The sequence below is a fragment of the Garra rufa genome, chromosome 5 (assembly GCF_049309525.1).
Source record: "Garra rufa chromosome 5, GarRuf1.0, whole genome shotgun sequence".
In the NCBI taxonomy this organism is placed as follows: Eukaryota; Metazoa; Chordata; class Actinopteri; order Cypriniformes; family Cyprinidae; genus Garra; species Garra rufa.
In genome coordinates, this window is record NC_133365.1 from 42,159,918 (window position 1) to 42,176,363 (window position 16,446).

At 35.4% G+C, this 16,446-nt stretch overlaps 2 protein-coding genes across 3 annotated transcripts; one reads left to right on the forward strand and one right to left on the reverse strand.

Annotated features, from left to right (window-relative positions):
- The first annotated feature begins 3,952 nt into the window (after positions 1 to 3,952).
- On the forward strand, positions 3,953 to 8,780 carry LOC141335122 (uncharacterized). Of its 2 annotated transcripts, XM_073840442.1 has the most exons (9): positions 3,953 to 4,081; positions 5,071 to 5,122; positions 5,326 to 5,434; positions 5,603 to 5,630; positions 6,023 to 6,352; positions 6,743 to 7,047; positions 7,634 to 7,694; positions 7,940 to 7,975; positions 8,631 to 8,780. In XM_073840442.1, the coding sequence occupies exons 4-9, from the start codon at positions 5,612 to 5,614 to the stop codon at positions 8,645 to 8,647; spliced, it is 768 nt and encodes a 255-aa protein (XP_073696543.1). In that variant the 5' UTR covers positions 3,953 to 4,081; positions 5,071 to 5,122; positions 5,326 to 5,434; positions 5,603 to 5,611; the 3' UTR covers positions 8,648 to 8,780. The 2 variants fall into 2 exon arrangements, with proteins under 2 accessions (XP_073696543.1, XP_073696544.1); XM_073840443.1 differs by lacking the exon at positions 7,940 to 7,975.
- LOC141335123 (NLR family CARD domain-containing protein 3) lies at positions 7,989 to 16,251 on the reverse strand. The gene is made up of 9 exons (XM_073840445.1): positions 14,337 to 16,251; positions 14,028 to 14,201; positions 13,655 to 13,828; positions 13,073 to 13,240; positions 12,761 to 12,934; positions 12,365 to 12,538; positions 10,392 to 10,565; positions 9,268 to 9,314; positions 7,989 to 9,182 (listed from the first exon to the last, which is right to left on the reverse strand). The coding sequence occupies exons 1-9, from the start codon at positions 16,127 to 16,129 to the stop codon at positions 8,593 to 8,595; spliced, it is 3,468 nt and encodes a 1,155-aa protein (XP_073696546.1). The 5' UTR covers positions 16,130 to 16,251; the 3' UTR covers positions 7,989 to 8,592.
- Positions 16,252 to 16,446: the final 195 nt, after the last annotated feature.

Here is a 16,446-nt window from a genome sequence, read left to right on the forward strand (position 1 = left end):
CAGGACGTTTCCGGTTAGTGGTCCAGCGCATTCAAAACAATGGCGAGAAGCGCTTTATGAACAGTGGGATTGCGGTCATATATATACAAACATCCTACTTAAATGTCTAAATTAAAATTAGATCCTTGTCGTTCGGTGGTTGTGTGCTCCCTCTGGGGCGGTACTAACATTCTGAGACGTGTTTAACGGTAGATTTCCGCGAAACGTACCCGTGTTGCGGCAGTGAAGGAGAAGGCTGGATAACAACAAGCAACTCTAGGATATACAGCGCACATTTCGATTCAGGCAAGTAAATATCGTTTTTAATTAATCAGTTTATTTGTATATCTTTACGTTAACTCTTCAAGTATGATGCCGTATAATTTAAAGTAGCATTTTGTCATTGTTTATATGCATCTAGCTTTCGTGTGTAACGTTAATGAAAAAAGGCAAGTTTTTTATTTCTGTTTTATTGCTAAGTGTTATGTGGGTTAAATTCATATTAGTCGTCTAGTTATTTTGTCAGTTGACAAATGCAGTGAGTAACATGAAAGTACGTGAATGTCTTATTGTGTAACAACGGCAGTATACAAAACGTAATGTTTATGGTAAATATTATTTTCCATCACATAAGCTTTGGTAATGTTAATTCCAAGATGTACTTACGTATTAAGCAATAATAGCATTATTATTTTTTTATATTGTGCATTATATTAAATAATTGTTTTTCTACTTTTATCCTTATATAATGTAAACAAAATTTATACAGGTGATTTCTAATATCATTTGTTTCTTAGTCTAGGAAGCATTTTGATGTAAGCAGTTGTAAATATGCAGCAGGGTCACTAAATCTGACAATACAGTGTAATACTGAAATTTGTTAGCTCCCTGTAATTCCCATAGAATTGGTTAAATGTTATATACATTTTCATAATGATGGCTAATATCCTTTGTTTTGTTTTCTAGAAAGTATTCTAAACTGATGTAAACAGTTGCAGAAATACAGAAGGGTCACCAAATCTGAGAAGGCAGTGTAAGGAGAGCCATCATCTGTAGACACCCAAGGACAGCTGATCATCCTGCAGTGACAAACCACATCTGACCATATCAACACCCAGATGTGATTGAGAACTTGAGTGTAGTATTCAGTAATTTAGTGTAGTACTTAAAGCGACTGATGACCAGGCCGGATACAGACTGCTGCTTTTGACATTTGTTCCCCCTTTGTACTCCATTTCAGTTCAAATGTTGTTTCAGTTGTTGTTGTTTCATTTGTTGAAGCATTTTATGTTCATACAAATATTTACATATCAATACATGTGCTGGAAATAAAAACAGTTGAAAGTGAGAGAATGCTTTTTGTTTATATACAGTACTGGTCAAAAGTTTGGACAAAGTATTTTTTTATGTTTTTGAAATAAGTATTTTATGTTTATTAACATGATTAATTATTTAAATGATTTCTATTATAAAAAAATGTTGTGCAAAGCTGAATTAGCATCAGCCTTTACATTACACCAGTATTCATTTTCACATGAATATATATATATATATATATATATATATATATATATATATATATATATATATATAAAATTTGTGTGGGTGTGAACAGTAAATACGTGCATAAAAACATATATGAATGCTTTATGTGTGTTTGTGTGTGCATTTATTAATCTGCAGATATACAGGTTTATGTAAAACACGTTAGCCAGCATTGAATTGCGACGATCTTGTTTATTTGTGATCACATGATGACTCGGAGCATTCACACCCTCCACTTGCACTGTTCCACAGCAACAAACTTGACCAAACTAACGTTGAACACATGTTGAAATGAATTCAACACGTAATAATAGCATCCAGCGCTTAGTTTTAATAGCATACATTTAGCGTTGTTTGGAACGATATGTATTGTGAAAAGTAATGTAACGTTACTAATGAAAACAAATATTTAAACAGAAATACAGACTGACCACGCAATGCAAGTAAATTAATCACGAACAACCTCCGGATATCTTGGGAACAAAACATGAAGTAAGTTGCACTGCTTGCTTCAGACTGATGACATCCATTGTACGAATAAATGTTCACAATATTTCCGTTCATGTGATATGCTTTTAGCAATCTCCCGTGTACACGCACGCAGCATCGATTAGTTAATAAGCAGCTTTTTTACCTTAACTAGCTTTTTCGCTAGATTTTAAAAGAATGTGTTCGTATTGACAGATCGGAGAAATAGCGCTACCGGAAATGTTTCAGGACCGGACATGCGCAGTAACGTTCCAACGCGCTTGTTATTGTTTACATCCTTGAAATGGTCTATATGAATGTATCTTCTGAAGAGAACCAACGGTCCTCAGAAACGTGTTGTTGGCATTTACCTTTATTGCCTGATAAAACAGCGTTAATGTAGATTTGTGTACAGCCGTTACTAGGGAAACCTTTATATTTTAGCGCTCTTATAGCGCCCCTCATGACCGAGAATTATTTTTTCTTTTCCACATTTTTTTCAGCTCTTTATGGTCAAATTATTGCAATTATCGACCTACGTTGTTATGCAGCAGACACAGAGTTGTAAATGTGAAAGAAGTTAATGTGCCTTCTAAAAATCTAAACAAATAAATAATTAAATTAAATAATTGTAATAAATGATAAACTCGATTTATCCCTTTTAATGGTATAAAGGCTGAAAATCCATTGTATAAGATATTTTGTTTCGTGTAAAGCTGTATCTGAATTATAAATCATGCCATTTTATGCCTTAATATTCTACCATACATTGTCAAATCCTACTCATACTGTTCATTCTACTTGTGCAGCTCTTAAAAAAGGGTCACAAATTGCCTTAAATTGATATTTAAAATATTTACAATAGTGAAATAAAATTCCGTCCTTAATATGTTTGTTTTATACTCTGCAGTAAAGCCTGTTGTCTACAATCTTGCAATACAATACATCAGGGGCCACATATAGTTTCAATAGTGACCACTCAGTTTAATATAACAGCTGTTCTTTATTATTGTGCTTTACAGAGAGAAGAAAATCTTAAGGTTTGACAATTTAATACACAACAATTTCTAATCAAAATGAATAGGTCCAAGGAAAATATTTTTATCTTTTAAACATTAAAATGGTCTTTTATGTTCTGTTTCTTTCTCAAAACTGCTTCACAGCATTAGCTACTAGAGGCCACTGTAATAATACATATAGGTGACCCTGGTCCGCAAAACCAGTCTTATAGCACAGGAATATTTGTACTAATAGCCAAAAATATATTGCATGGGTCAAAATTATATATTTTTCTTTTATGCCAAAAATCATTAGGATATTAAGTAAAGATCATGTTCCATAAAGATATTTTTTAAATGTCCTACCATAAATATACCATAAACTAGTAATATGCATTGCTGAGAACTTCATTTGGACAACTTTTAAGGCAATTTTCTCAATATTTAGATTGTTTTGCACCCTCAGCTTCCAGGTTTTTAAATAGTTTTATCACAGACAAACATTGTCCTATAACAAACAAACCATACATCAATGAAAAGCTTATTTACTCAATTTGGAAACAAAATGCACTTATGACTGGTTTTGTGGTCCATGGTCACATATCAGCAAGGAATGTGTCACAATATACAGTACAGTTTTGCTGTACTGATATTTTGAGCACAGCCCTATTTATGGAGCCCCTTTTATAGTGAAACAAATATTACTGATTCTGTTGTTTGAGTCCTGAAACGCAATTTAAACGTCAAATAATGCATAATTTGTCTTATTAATGACATTGTTACTTGTTACATAAGTAACTGGATGCCTACAATGAGGGGATGGACCCTATGGGGCTCTTTAATGCTTTGTTTCAGATGCCCTTTTTATACTTTGAGCACCTGCCCCTTTAAAGGTCTCTGCACGGCCCTGCGTATCATCATCATTAATTTGCATACCGTAAACAACGCTAAGTGAAAGTGAAAGAAAACTATGCCTTTAACACTATAGGCTATGCGTAGACAGAACACATACGCAACATTTATGAATATAAAGATAAAACTGAATACACATATTTAACTTAAAGTGGTCACTTGTGTGGCGAGAATTTAAGGTAAGACTGTCAGTTTGTGTTAAAACCATGCAAGGACACGACTATTTGGCATTGACGTTGCGCCCTCACTTTTTCCTCCAGCGTCCAGACTAATTCATGTTTCCAAACGTGTCCTTTATGTTTTTCTTTCCTGTAAACATAACGTTGTTCAGTTGGTTAATATGGTTATGGTACAAAATGTCGATATTTAGCCTACAGTTGACATTAATTAAAGTATGTCACATTGTTGATGAATTGTTTAGGCTAACAGAGCGACACCAGTTCAACTTATCGACCTTTCAAAGTCTGATTTTCATGCACCAAAGTAGATTACACTAAACCTAAATGTTTGTGTTCTAATACAACTGTTCTCCATGTTGAAAGAGAAGATTATAATCTCGTGTTATTTTTACTGATCTATAATAGATAAGTAGTCACTTTCATTATCTGTAGCAAGAAGTAGCAGCACAGGCTTTAATGGTGAGCTTTTTGTTGTTGTTAATGTTTTTTCCTCAAAAGATCTTCTCACCAAGCATCTTTGACACCGTTAAAATATGTATATTTACATGAATCGGGTCGTAAGAGTAAAAATAAAAATAGTAATACATATTAAAATTATTATTAAAATAATAACATAAACTACTGTATATATAAAAAAAAAAACTTATGCTCACATGATCAGTTCATAGCCTATATATTTTACTGGACTTTTTTTTTATCAGAATTAATTTAATGTCAAATACAAAAGGCCTATTTGAATGTTTTGAAACAAGCTATATATACATAGTATTGAGTGGCAGGTTCATGAACTGCAATCATTCAGTTAGCATTTTATTGTCATTTTTGGTCTTGTGCTGACAAATGCGATATGCTATGCACAATCGAGGACTCATTTTCATTTTGTCTATTCACGACCAAAACTGGTTATGACTGCTTTACATATGAGTGTAGAATAACAGTTATAGTCATTGCAGGAGTTCTGTAACAATCCAAAAACCTTTATTCCACAGCTCAGTCAGGGTTATAGGCCCAGGATCCTCTTCATCTCAGTATAAATGCAAGGTTAGTACTTTAAGGGAGACGACCACAAATACTCTGTGTAAAAAAATTAATAGAAGACCATTGAGAAGATTCAGGCAAGGAGAAATTTGCTTCTTACTGATACAGATACAGTTATGGAGCATTTTCTTTAGGCCTGAATTCATTCTGCACTACCGAATGTGTTCAATTTCTTGCCACTGTTTTATTTTCTTTCATTTTGCTAGACATATTCTGCAGTGTATGATGTGGTCCACATATTTCACTTAACAACTGAGAGGCACTTTAACCTTCAAACTGGAAAATCTGATTGGACATCAGTGAAGAAATATACAGGTTAGAAACACAATCATTTCCACCTACTCCTAAACTGATCTCTGTATATTGTGTTTCTCTGTGAGTCTAATAGCAGAATCTTTCTGTGGTAGTAAAGTCAGTGTGTTGGCAGTGATGCGGTGATTTTGTGGAGTGAGGTTCTCAATTAATGTTTTTCTGCCCTTTTAGGAGAGAAAGATGGCAAAAACAGGCAAAAGTAAGTCCTAAAATAATTATGTGGTGTTATTTTATTTTATTCATTTGCAAACAATGTACAGCAGTGGTACTTGAACTAGTTTAGGAGACAAAATTTTATTTTGTTTGCAAGAGCCACAATTAAAAAAAGTAAGTTTATATTTTCAGTGTAACAGCTAGATGCTACTCATTGAATTAAACATAAAATATAAGGTGCTCAAAGTATAACCACTGTTTTTATGTTTATTGTTACAGTGAATGCTGTTTCACATAGGCCTACTGTTTTTTTTAAATAGTAATATATGTCACTGTCTCATGTCAAACATGCCTAAACGTTAAATATTTTAAACATAGCAACGAGTTTAAACATATTATGACTGTATACTGTATGACTGTCCATCTTTTCACTGACAGATGATTTTCAACTTGTTCTTCAAAAAGCTGAAAATGCTACAGTTGAATGGGGGTCTGACATCATTGTACCATGCCACCTGTCTCCTGAAATCAGTGCTGTCGACATGGAGATCAGGTGGTTTAAGGAGACAGACTGTGTGTGTCTCTATAAGAGTAGACAGATGTTTGAGGGCAGGGGCTACAAGGGCAGAGTGTGTCTGTTCACTAAAGAGCTGGATAGAGGAAATGTGTCCTTAAAACTGCGAGACTTCACACGGTCAGATGTGGGAGACTACCTGTGTCAGGTCACCAGTACAGACAGAACAGAGGAGATAACAGTAAGAGTAGGATGTGAGTATTTTGTACTGTATTATCTCAGCGTTCTCATTTTTAACGAACTGTGGAAACATCTCAATTTTAGACTAAATGCTCATAAGATGTTTGTTGGGTTACCTCCTGACATTTGTTAGATAAAACAGTAAAAAATAAAACAATAATATTCTACTCATGTAAAATGACTGACTGTGATGTAATTCCTTTCAATCATTTTTCTGTCAATCGTGTAACTTGTGGAATTTGATCATGTTTATTGTTGTATGTCAACAGATAACTGGTAGCAAAATAAGACTCCATTATTTACCATTAGTTAAAGCATTAACTAACAATGTGTTATACATTCGTTACAGTATTAAACCAATGTTAACTAAGTTCGTTAATTAACATTAATGGAATCTTGTAAAGTTTCACAGGGTGACTTTTGGAACAGAAACACACTAGTTGGAGCAGGAGCAGCAGCAGCAGCAGCAGCAGGAGCAGCAGCAGCAGGAGCAGCAGCAGCAGTAGGAGCAGTAGCACTAGCAGTAGCAGTAGGAGCAGCAGCACCAGCGGCAGCAGCAGCAGTAGCAGTAGCAGCAGCAGCAGCAGCAGCAGCAGCAGGAGTAGGAGAAGGAGCTGCAGCAGCTGTAGCAGGAGCAACAAGAGCAGTAGCAGGAGCAGCAGTACATTTATTAATGCCAAAAATCAAAAACATTTTGACAATTGATAAGGTAACTGGAAAAATTAAAAATGATCAATTGCTTATTTCTATTCTTTTTCATTCTCTTCTTAAATAATTTAGTTGACAGTCATGTTTACGGTCTTCAATATCTGTATATGTGTATCAACTGTCTGTCCAAAACTAAGGAAAAACTATTGCGCAAAACTATTGCGCATCAAACAAAACTAACATTTGATGGCACCATGCACATTTAAATATTTAAATTAACTGGACTTTTTGAATGTCAGGTTCGATGATATATGTGTTGTGTGTGTGTGTGTGTGTGTGTGTGTGTGTGTGTTGTTTGCGTTGTTTTTGCACCCAATTGGACCCAATTGTAATTTAGCAAATCAGGCAATGTCTTAAATATGTTCACAAAATCTCTGCTGAGCTATTTGCACACTGCAATTTCACAAACCTGTGGTTTGGTTTTGTGTGTTATATTGCAGAGGATATAACACACAGCTGCAATATGGTGTATCTTGCTGGGAAAAAATTATTATTGGTCATTTTAACAGAAAATATGTATTGTGTTATTCAAGTCATGCACATCATCACATACACACATTTTTACATTGTTTTCTCCACTTCCACAGATACACAAAACATGGAGTGAAGAAGACAGGGGACAAATTAAAGAATCTTCTCTTTTGGCAGGTGAGTCTAACTTCAGATAGAACAGGGATAGTGCATTAGAGCAGATTGTGAGCAGAATTTATAGTCAGAGACTAAAAATCTCCCCTAGTATCAAAGATATCTTACCACTGCAGCATAAAAAAAATCATATATTTAGATGTAGAATTTTTTCAAATCAGATTTTATAAATAGATTTTTCCTCATTTTATAAATTTCTGCTGTTCCCTTTAATGTCCCCTGGTGAAACTGCAAACTAAACACACCAGTAAGAAGAAACAGCAAACAATCCAATCCTCCAGAGAGTGAGTTCTTCATTTTCCAATTACAATTTATTCAGCTTAAATACAATATATCTGTTATCTACTTACATGTTATATTCCAACTGTTTCATTCCTAGTGTGTGAAAAACTCTCACAGAAGCAAAAGTGAAGATGTGAAAAAACTATTTTTGATTGGAGGAATTTATTCCTCCAATCAGTAAGTTGTAGTAATAAATGACTGTACACAAAAGCAAATGCTTGATTTTGTTGCATATGTAATCGCCCAGTAAATCCCATAGTTTGAGTTATTCCCGATAAAACAACCTCACTCATTCATGATGTAACAGTACATATATTGCAGCTTTTGTTACCTTCAGACCTAAAGAAAAAAAGAGAAAACAACAGCTAAATCAAGATCTTGAGAAAACCTATAATGATGTGTTCACTTTTGATCAATTTTTGTGTTGCTGTGCCTCTACTTGACTTTACAAAACTTCAATCTTCAATATAAAGTACAGGTACAGGTACTATTCATTTCGGTAGTACAGACAAACACACAAAAAAAATATAGTTATTCAAATTGTTTCCACTTTTTTTTTGTATACCGTGTCTGTGATACAAGAGTTAAGCTCTATGTGTTCGTTATATTAAAACTGTATTTAAGTCATTCCCATGTTGTTTGCATTCTTTCCATCAGGAGGAGTCTCAGTCTGACACAGAGACACTGAGGAACCAGAAGAAAGGCCAAACCCTGCGTAAAGAGGCTCTGGAAATGTAGAGTGGAATGTGTGTAAGTGTGTGAGTCTGTTTTTGTCAGAGATGCTGTAGAAGGACAAAGTGCCGGCAGGACAATCCAAATACACCCATACCCTTCTAGAACGAGATGAGGATGACGGTGGACGCATTTTAGTCCTATTATCATTGTGCCAGGCTGAAAAACTGTTTTCAGAGCAGGCAAGCCTCCAGGATTTCTCATTGGATCCAAACTCACAATTATTACTCTCTCCTTTCCTCCTGATCCCTTTATATGAGACTGAAACACAGACCTCGCTCTTCCCGCTCCATTCAACCTCCCAGGAACAGCGTCCAGACAGACCCTCTATGCACAGAACCTGAGGATAGCACTCAAATCTCTCAGGATAATCTGGATACGACTGCTTCTCTTCCATATATGTCACAGTTTTGTTCCCCTCAGATAGAGACAGATGTGTGTTTGCAGTCTTGGGGTCTAGTGTAAGCTCACAAGCACCTAAACACAAGAACAGAGGTTAGAGAAAGATCACAGACAATACAACAAATGTAAAATGTCAAAAGCTGTGTGTGTGAAAACCTACATCTTCGTAATCCAGCAGTAATCCTAAACTTTCCCTCATGTTCCAAACTACAGGGAAAAAAAGACAGTATGTGAGTTTCTGATCATTTATAACAAACTTATAGTTAATTTAGAAATGTTTTGTCTGAAATTGTTGGTTTTGTTTTTCTTCAAATGTGTATGTAAGTGCTGTAGGTTTGAATGTCTGTTAACTTGCCTACAGATATACACATGACCACTTTTATGTCAGCAGAGGATGTACTGTATGTATAGATGTAGGTATACACTGGGTGTATTTTGTATGTACTGCATGCCATTTTATAGGCATTCCTTTAAAGAGCCCATAAAATCAAAATAGAAATGTTGTGGCTTTTAGTACATGTTTGTTAACTTTGAGATCATACTCTGGGTCTAAGGGTTGATACTACAGTATTTGTGCAGTAAGAAAAATAAACAATAATTCAATATTTTGAAAAAAGCCATAGTTTACCTAAAAATCAATCAAAACTAACTTTCAGACATCCCTGACAGTCACTCCAACTCAAAATGAGCCAAAATACTGGCTGGATTTTGCCAACTCATTTTATTTACATGTAAAACATCCACACTTCATTTGCTTCAATTATATAATTGTATATACGTTCGATCCTTGTCTGATCATGTAAACAAATCAGTTGTTTGAACCAATTAACTGAGAAAACTGTCCGAAAGAACCAGGTTGTGAAAAAGAATTAGAGTTCCCTGTTGCCTGAAGTCATGAATTACAGATAATAAGGTTTAGTTTCCTGTACAGACCAATCATTTCGCTTTATAAGACCTCAATATATCATCAGGAGCCAAGGGTATTTATTTTTTGTTTCTTGTTAGTTTCAAGTTAGGGATGGCAGCCACTAGCTTTTCAACAATATACAATAACAATTTTATAAATCACCATGGACCACCACCACTTTCAGCAAAAAATCTTTACTGTTATCCTAAATAAAAACATCATGGCCTTAGAGTAATTAAATTAAAAGCACATTTTAATTTTGGGGTAAACCATTCCTTCGAGGGGTGCCAAAAAGTTTTAGAAACTGCACTGATTTCATGTGTCTTAGTGTCTGAAATGAACACACACAACAAGAAAAGTCTTCCTGTGCAACATACTTGAGAAACTCCAGTTTGCAAGTTGGATCATTCAATCTAGCCTTGAGCAGCTGACCACCTAAATCTCCTGGATGATTGCAGCTGAGGTCCAGCTCTCTAAGGTGTAAGGGGTTTGAAGTCAGAGCAGCTGCCAAAACAGAACAGCCTTTCTCTGTGATAAAACAGCCAGATAGCCTACAAAGACACACACATTTCAACATGTTTACATGAAAATTATTAAAACATTAAAATTTTAAAATATGTATAAACAGGGTCCCTACGCATTTTCTATTTAATTCCATACTTTTCCAGACTCAAATTTCCAAAACTCTCAGTAGTTTTTCAGACCATTTTTAACACAGATGGTTCATAGAGCATTATTTTCAGCTTTATATTTGGTATATAGTACAGTCATCTGTAAATATTTTTATTTTCTCAAAAAAAAATTTTCATTGATTTTCTCGAAGTGACAACATACAAAGCCCCTAAAAAAATAAAGACATACAAGAAACCCTCAAGAAACTACATGTGCATGGGAATTCTTTTGCATGCTTATGCATTACAATTTCTAGTTTTATATAATCTATTTCCTTTGAGCATCACTGCCATCTTACTATGAATAAAATGAGAGCCTGGATGTACATGAATTAACAGAGATCTACTTACTCAAAATTTGGCTTTTCTTATGGTAGTACCTCTAATATGACAATATCAAGGCCTAATGTCCAATTTAACATATCTTCTGTGGCATGGAGAAACCATGATACAAAATGAGCTGATGGCATACAATTTGGCAAGATCAAGGGTCTATAAAAAAAAAAGTGTTAAATTTGGTTTTCATTAGGGCAGTGCCATATTTCAAGGCCTAGGGTCAAAAGCCACACCATGAAATAGGCTGATGGCACAATAGGTGGATCAGTATGCACTGTCCTATATGCTAAGTTTAATGGTTTTTTAATGGTGTGCACATAAAATCTGTATATTTTTTACTTCTGCAAAAGTTCTTGAGGTTATGTAATATGGTACTAATATAGTGAGAAGAAACCCAAAATGTTTATAAACCGCATTTTGCATACTGAAAAAATGCACCTTGAATTAATTCAGTCGTATCTGACAATCACTAAAGAATCACTAAACAGCTGCCATGAAACCTCACTTCTTGTACAATAAATTTATTTTCATTAAATTCTTAATTTTCTATTATAAAAAACTAAATAGGGCCAAAAGTCTGGAAACACAAATATTTTTTTTTCATACTCTGCTTTCTTTTTTCCATACTTTCCCAGACCTGGAAAATACTAAAATTAAATTCCATACTTTTTCAAACACCATAGTAACCCTGTATAAAATAACAGTGTAAACCAGTAGTTCCTGGAGGCACCTTAACATTGCACATTTTGCATGTCTCCTTTGTCTGACACCTATTTACAGCCTTGACTTCATTGAATTTCAGTTCAGATTTGTGTGGCACTCAGTCGCCGTTTACGGATACCATAGCAATGAATGGGAAGTGCCGTAAGCGGAATCCCACCTGCCGCAAAAAGTCAGTGATTTCTCTTATAAAACTGCATTTTGTTCATTGTAAACTCTAAAAATAGTTCAATTCAGAAGTATTGTTTAGTGTAAAACATGTAAAAAATTAGCCAACAAGTGGTTGATTCATTAAATAATAAGCTGTTTCCTCTAGAAAGCTATTTATTCAGCGTACTGAAGCCTCTCTTACTTTGACATCCATTTAAAGAAATCAGCCTCTGGACTCCTTTTCCAAACCGGAAACATTAGCTTTAGCCTTTATGCTTTTTTTGGCTAAAGGTTGCAGGCTTGCCTTCTATTTGCTTTGTCTTGGAATCTCTACTAATGAGCTGATGATCTGAATCAGGTGTGTTTATTTAAGGAGACATGGAGAACATGGAGGCCTCCAGGAACGTGGTTGGGTTCCACTGGTATAAACTATTTAGTGTAAATATCTATAGTGAAATGTAAGCTTTTACAACCTCAGTATCTCCAGTTTACAGTGTGAACTCTTCAGTCCATCTGAGAGCATCTTCACTCCTGAATCCTGCAAGTCATTTTTGCTCAAGTTCATCTCTTTCAAAGGGCATTTTGCCGATTGTAAAACTGAGGCCACAGTCGCACAGGACCGATCAGTGAGATTACAAGTGGACATTCTGTTTAGAACAATAGAGCAATAATTAAACACCCACTGACTGATGTGTGAACACCAATATTGCAGCAATTTTCATAAACATACTAGAAATTGCTACTCCATATGTTTGGAGTAACTATTTTAAGCATTAAAGTACAGAACAAACACACTTTTGTGCATATAGATTACAAAATATTATTAAAGCCAGTCATAGTAACAACATATAAATTAAACTGAAACAAACCTCAGTATCTCCAGTATACAGTGAGGACTTGTCAGTCCAGCTGAGAAAATCTCCACTCCAATATCTTGCAGGTCATTGTCACTCAGGTCCAGCTCTTTCAGAAAGCAGTAAACTGATTGTAGAGTTGAGGCCAGCATTTCACAGGACTGACCAGTCAAATTACAGCTGGCCAATCTATAATAAACAGTTAAGTTTCACATTAAGTAATAATATGTAATGTCCAGATGATATTAACCACAATATAATATTTAAATATTTTTGTTTATCAAAATCTTGCTTAAATGCATGTCTATCAGACAATGCTTCACAAACCTTAGTTTTTCCAGTTTACAGCTATTCAGTCCAGCAGAGAGCCATTCCAGCCGTGAATCCTTCAGGTCATTATTACTCAGGTCTAACTCTCTCAAGCAGGAGTTCACAGAAAGCAGAACTGAGGCCAGAGATTCACAGGGCTGGTCTGTAAATTTACAGCCAGCCAGACTACAAAATAAAAGAGTTTGCATAATTGCTGTTGTATTTTTAAAACATTTTTTTTTAATTAATCTTAAAACACTGTTTACTTTTGCAGTTCATTTTTACATAGCCCTTTTTTAATCCAATGTTAATTCATGTTTCCATTTAATGTTTATACAGTTTCCAGCTTGGAAAATCTTTTTCTCATACTACAAACAAAAAAAACAATGACATTCTGTATGGTTATATTATTTAATGTTATTTATATTCAATTTATTCAAACCAAGTCTCATCAAGTGTGTGTCGTTTACACAATTTTGACTTCTAAAACTATTTTTTGAGGTGCTACTACCAGCGTGTTGTAGACTATCTTCTTTGCTATGTTTATAGGCAATGCTATTCTTTCCTAATATCTAACATATAAAAATATATGTAGCTGACCTCAATATCTCCAGTTTACAGTGTGGGCTTTTCAGGCCAGCAGTGAGCTGCTCCACTCCTGAATCCTGTAGGTCATTGTTACTGAGGTCCAGCTCTTTCAGACATGAATTTGCTGATAGCAGAGCTGAAGATAAACTTTCACAGGACTGCATGGTGAGTTTACATCCTTTTAATCTATAGAGAAAAAAAATTGGATTACTATTTTAAGGGTAACAGCATTTAATGTCATTAATCATTTATGTTGGAAAATCAAGAGAGTATGAGACTGTTTCATTCCCAACATGATCTATAACAACACTGCACATTTGGCATTGACAATCTTTACAAGCAGTGATAGCATTGAATATCTGAGAGACAACAACCTGCAACTAACCTCAGTATCTCCAGTTTACAGTGTGAACACTTGAGTCCAATGGAAATGAGCTTGATACCTGAATCCTGCAGGTCATTGTTACTCATGTCCAGCTCTCTCACGGGAGAGTTTTCTTGCTGTAGCGCCGATGCCACAATTTCACATGATTGTTCAGTGAGATTACAGCCTTCTAATCTGAAATTAAAAAAGCAAATGCAAGAATTATTACAGGTACATGTGGCTGTACAGTTATTTGGAGATCAAAAATTCATGATCATAAGCCTTTTTGTTATAAGTTCATCAGATCAGTGTTGGTTTATTGGTTCTCACATTGCTTTTCGGCAGTTCCTCACAGCTGGCACCAGTCTCCTTTGAGCCTCCATGGATGTTGTGTTGTATTTCTTGAGGTTGAGCTCTTCTAGCACATCATCTGCCATCAGGAGCATATTAGCTAAGGCTGAACAGTGGGCAGGAGATAGAGACTTTTTAAATGTTCCTTCAGCTTTCAGGTAAGCCTGAATGTCTTCAAGAATAGAAGTATCCTTCATTTCAATCAAGCAGTGTGAGAGATTAATCCACCTTTCTGGCTTAACATTCTGCTTTTGACTTTGTCTGAGGTTTTTTATCACTTTCTTCATGCTTTCAGGGTTGTCCTCCACATGTGTGAGCAGACCTTGGAGAAGTGTCTGATTTGACTCCAGTGAGATGCCATGAAGAAAACGAAGGAAAAGATCAAGATGTCCGTTGTCACTCTTTAGTGCTTCATCAACCACAACCTTCAGAAACGCATCTAGTGAAACCTCGTTAAACTGCGATTTGATCTTTTTTCTTCCTTTCTTTATCTGGAATATTTTCAAAATATCATTGTTCTTCTTTAAATAGCTGAAAAACACAAAAAGCGCTGCAAAAAACTCCTGAAAGCTCAGATGAACAAAGCAGTAGACCTTTCTTGAAAAGATCACTGATTCCTTTTTAAAGATCTCGGTGCAAATCCCAGAATACTCAGAGGCCTTGTTGACTTCTATTCCACACTCTTGCAGGTCTTCATCATAGAACAGGACATCACCATTCATCAGAGCTTTGAAAGCCAGTTCAGCGAGTTTCAAAATCACATCTTTTTCTGATTGCAGAAGCAACTTTGGATCTGTCCCATATCTCTCATCTCTCTCACCATACTTCTTCCTCTTCATAACCGTCTGAATGATCAGAAAATGTATGTACATTTCTGTTAGCGTTTTAGGGATTTCTGCACTGTGATCATGTTTTAGGATGTTCTGAAGCACAGTGTCTGTAATCCAGCAGAAAACTGGTATATGACACATTATGTGGAGGCTTCTTGCTTTTCTTATGTGTGAGATGATTCTGGTGGCTTGATCCTGATCATTGATCCTCTTCCTGAAATATTCCTCCTTCTGAGGGTCACTGAATCCCTGTACTTCTGTAACACGGCTGATGTAATGTGAGGGAATCTGACCAGCTGCTGCCGGTCTGGATGTGATCCAGATGAGAGCAGAGGGCAACAACTCTCCTTTAATGAGACTTGACAACAACATGCTTACTGAAGATGTTGTAGACACATCAGAAATTTTGTCACAGTGTGAAAATGTCAATGTAATTCTACTTTCATCCAGACCGTCAAAGATGAACAAGACTTTACACAAATCATATACCCTTGTATCTAACTCCAGAAGTTCTGGATGGTAGTCAAGCAGAAGTCTGTGAAGGCTGTACTGGTCATTTTTAACCAAGTTGAGTTCCCGAAATGGAAAAACAAAGAGAAAATCAACATCCTGATTAGCTTCGCCCCTAGCCCAATCCAGAATAAATTTATGCACGGAGACTGTTTTTCCTATTCCAGCGATTCCTTTGGTAAGAACAGTCTTTATGTTTTGTTTGTTTCTTTCATAACCTGGATAGAATTTAGGCTTGAAAATTTCATTGCAGTTGATTGGAGTACCTTGTAAGCGTTCAGTCTTGGTTTTCTCTATTTGTACAATCTCATGTTCTTCATTTACCCCTTCCCTCTCTCCTTCTATTATATAAAGCTGTGTGTAAACCCTGTTAAGGTTGTTTTTGTTCTCTTGTATATTGATTCCTTCACAAAAATTCCCATACTTCTGCATGTAGGTTTTGTGACTTTCTTTGATACTCTGGAAGATGACATCTAATTGTTGGCAAGTGCTCAGCTGCTCTTCAGCAGGACTGGACCATCTCGTGTGTGGGTGTATAATGGGACAAATTTCAGATATTTTTCTGCACTGAAAGCTTTGAGAATCTCCAGACAGGCACTCAGACTGATCTTGAACCACCGGTTTCCTTCTTCCACTGCAGAAACAAAGACAAACAAGATTTGTATTTAATTAAAATATTAAAGGTTTAAATGTTGTTTCCATGTTAATCTGGTGTTTTAATATGTTTAAAGACAAACCATGTGCAAATT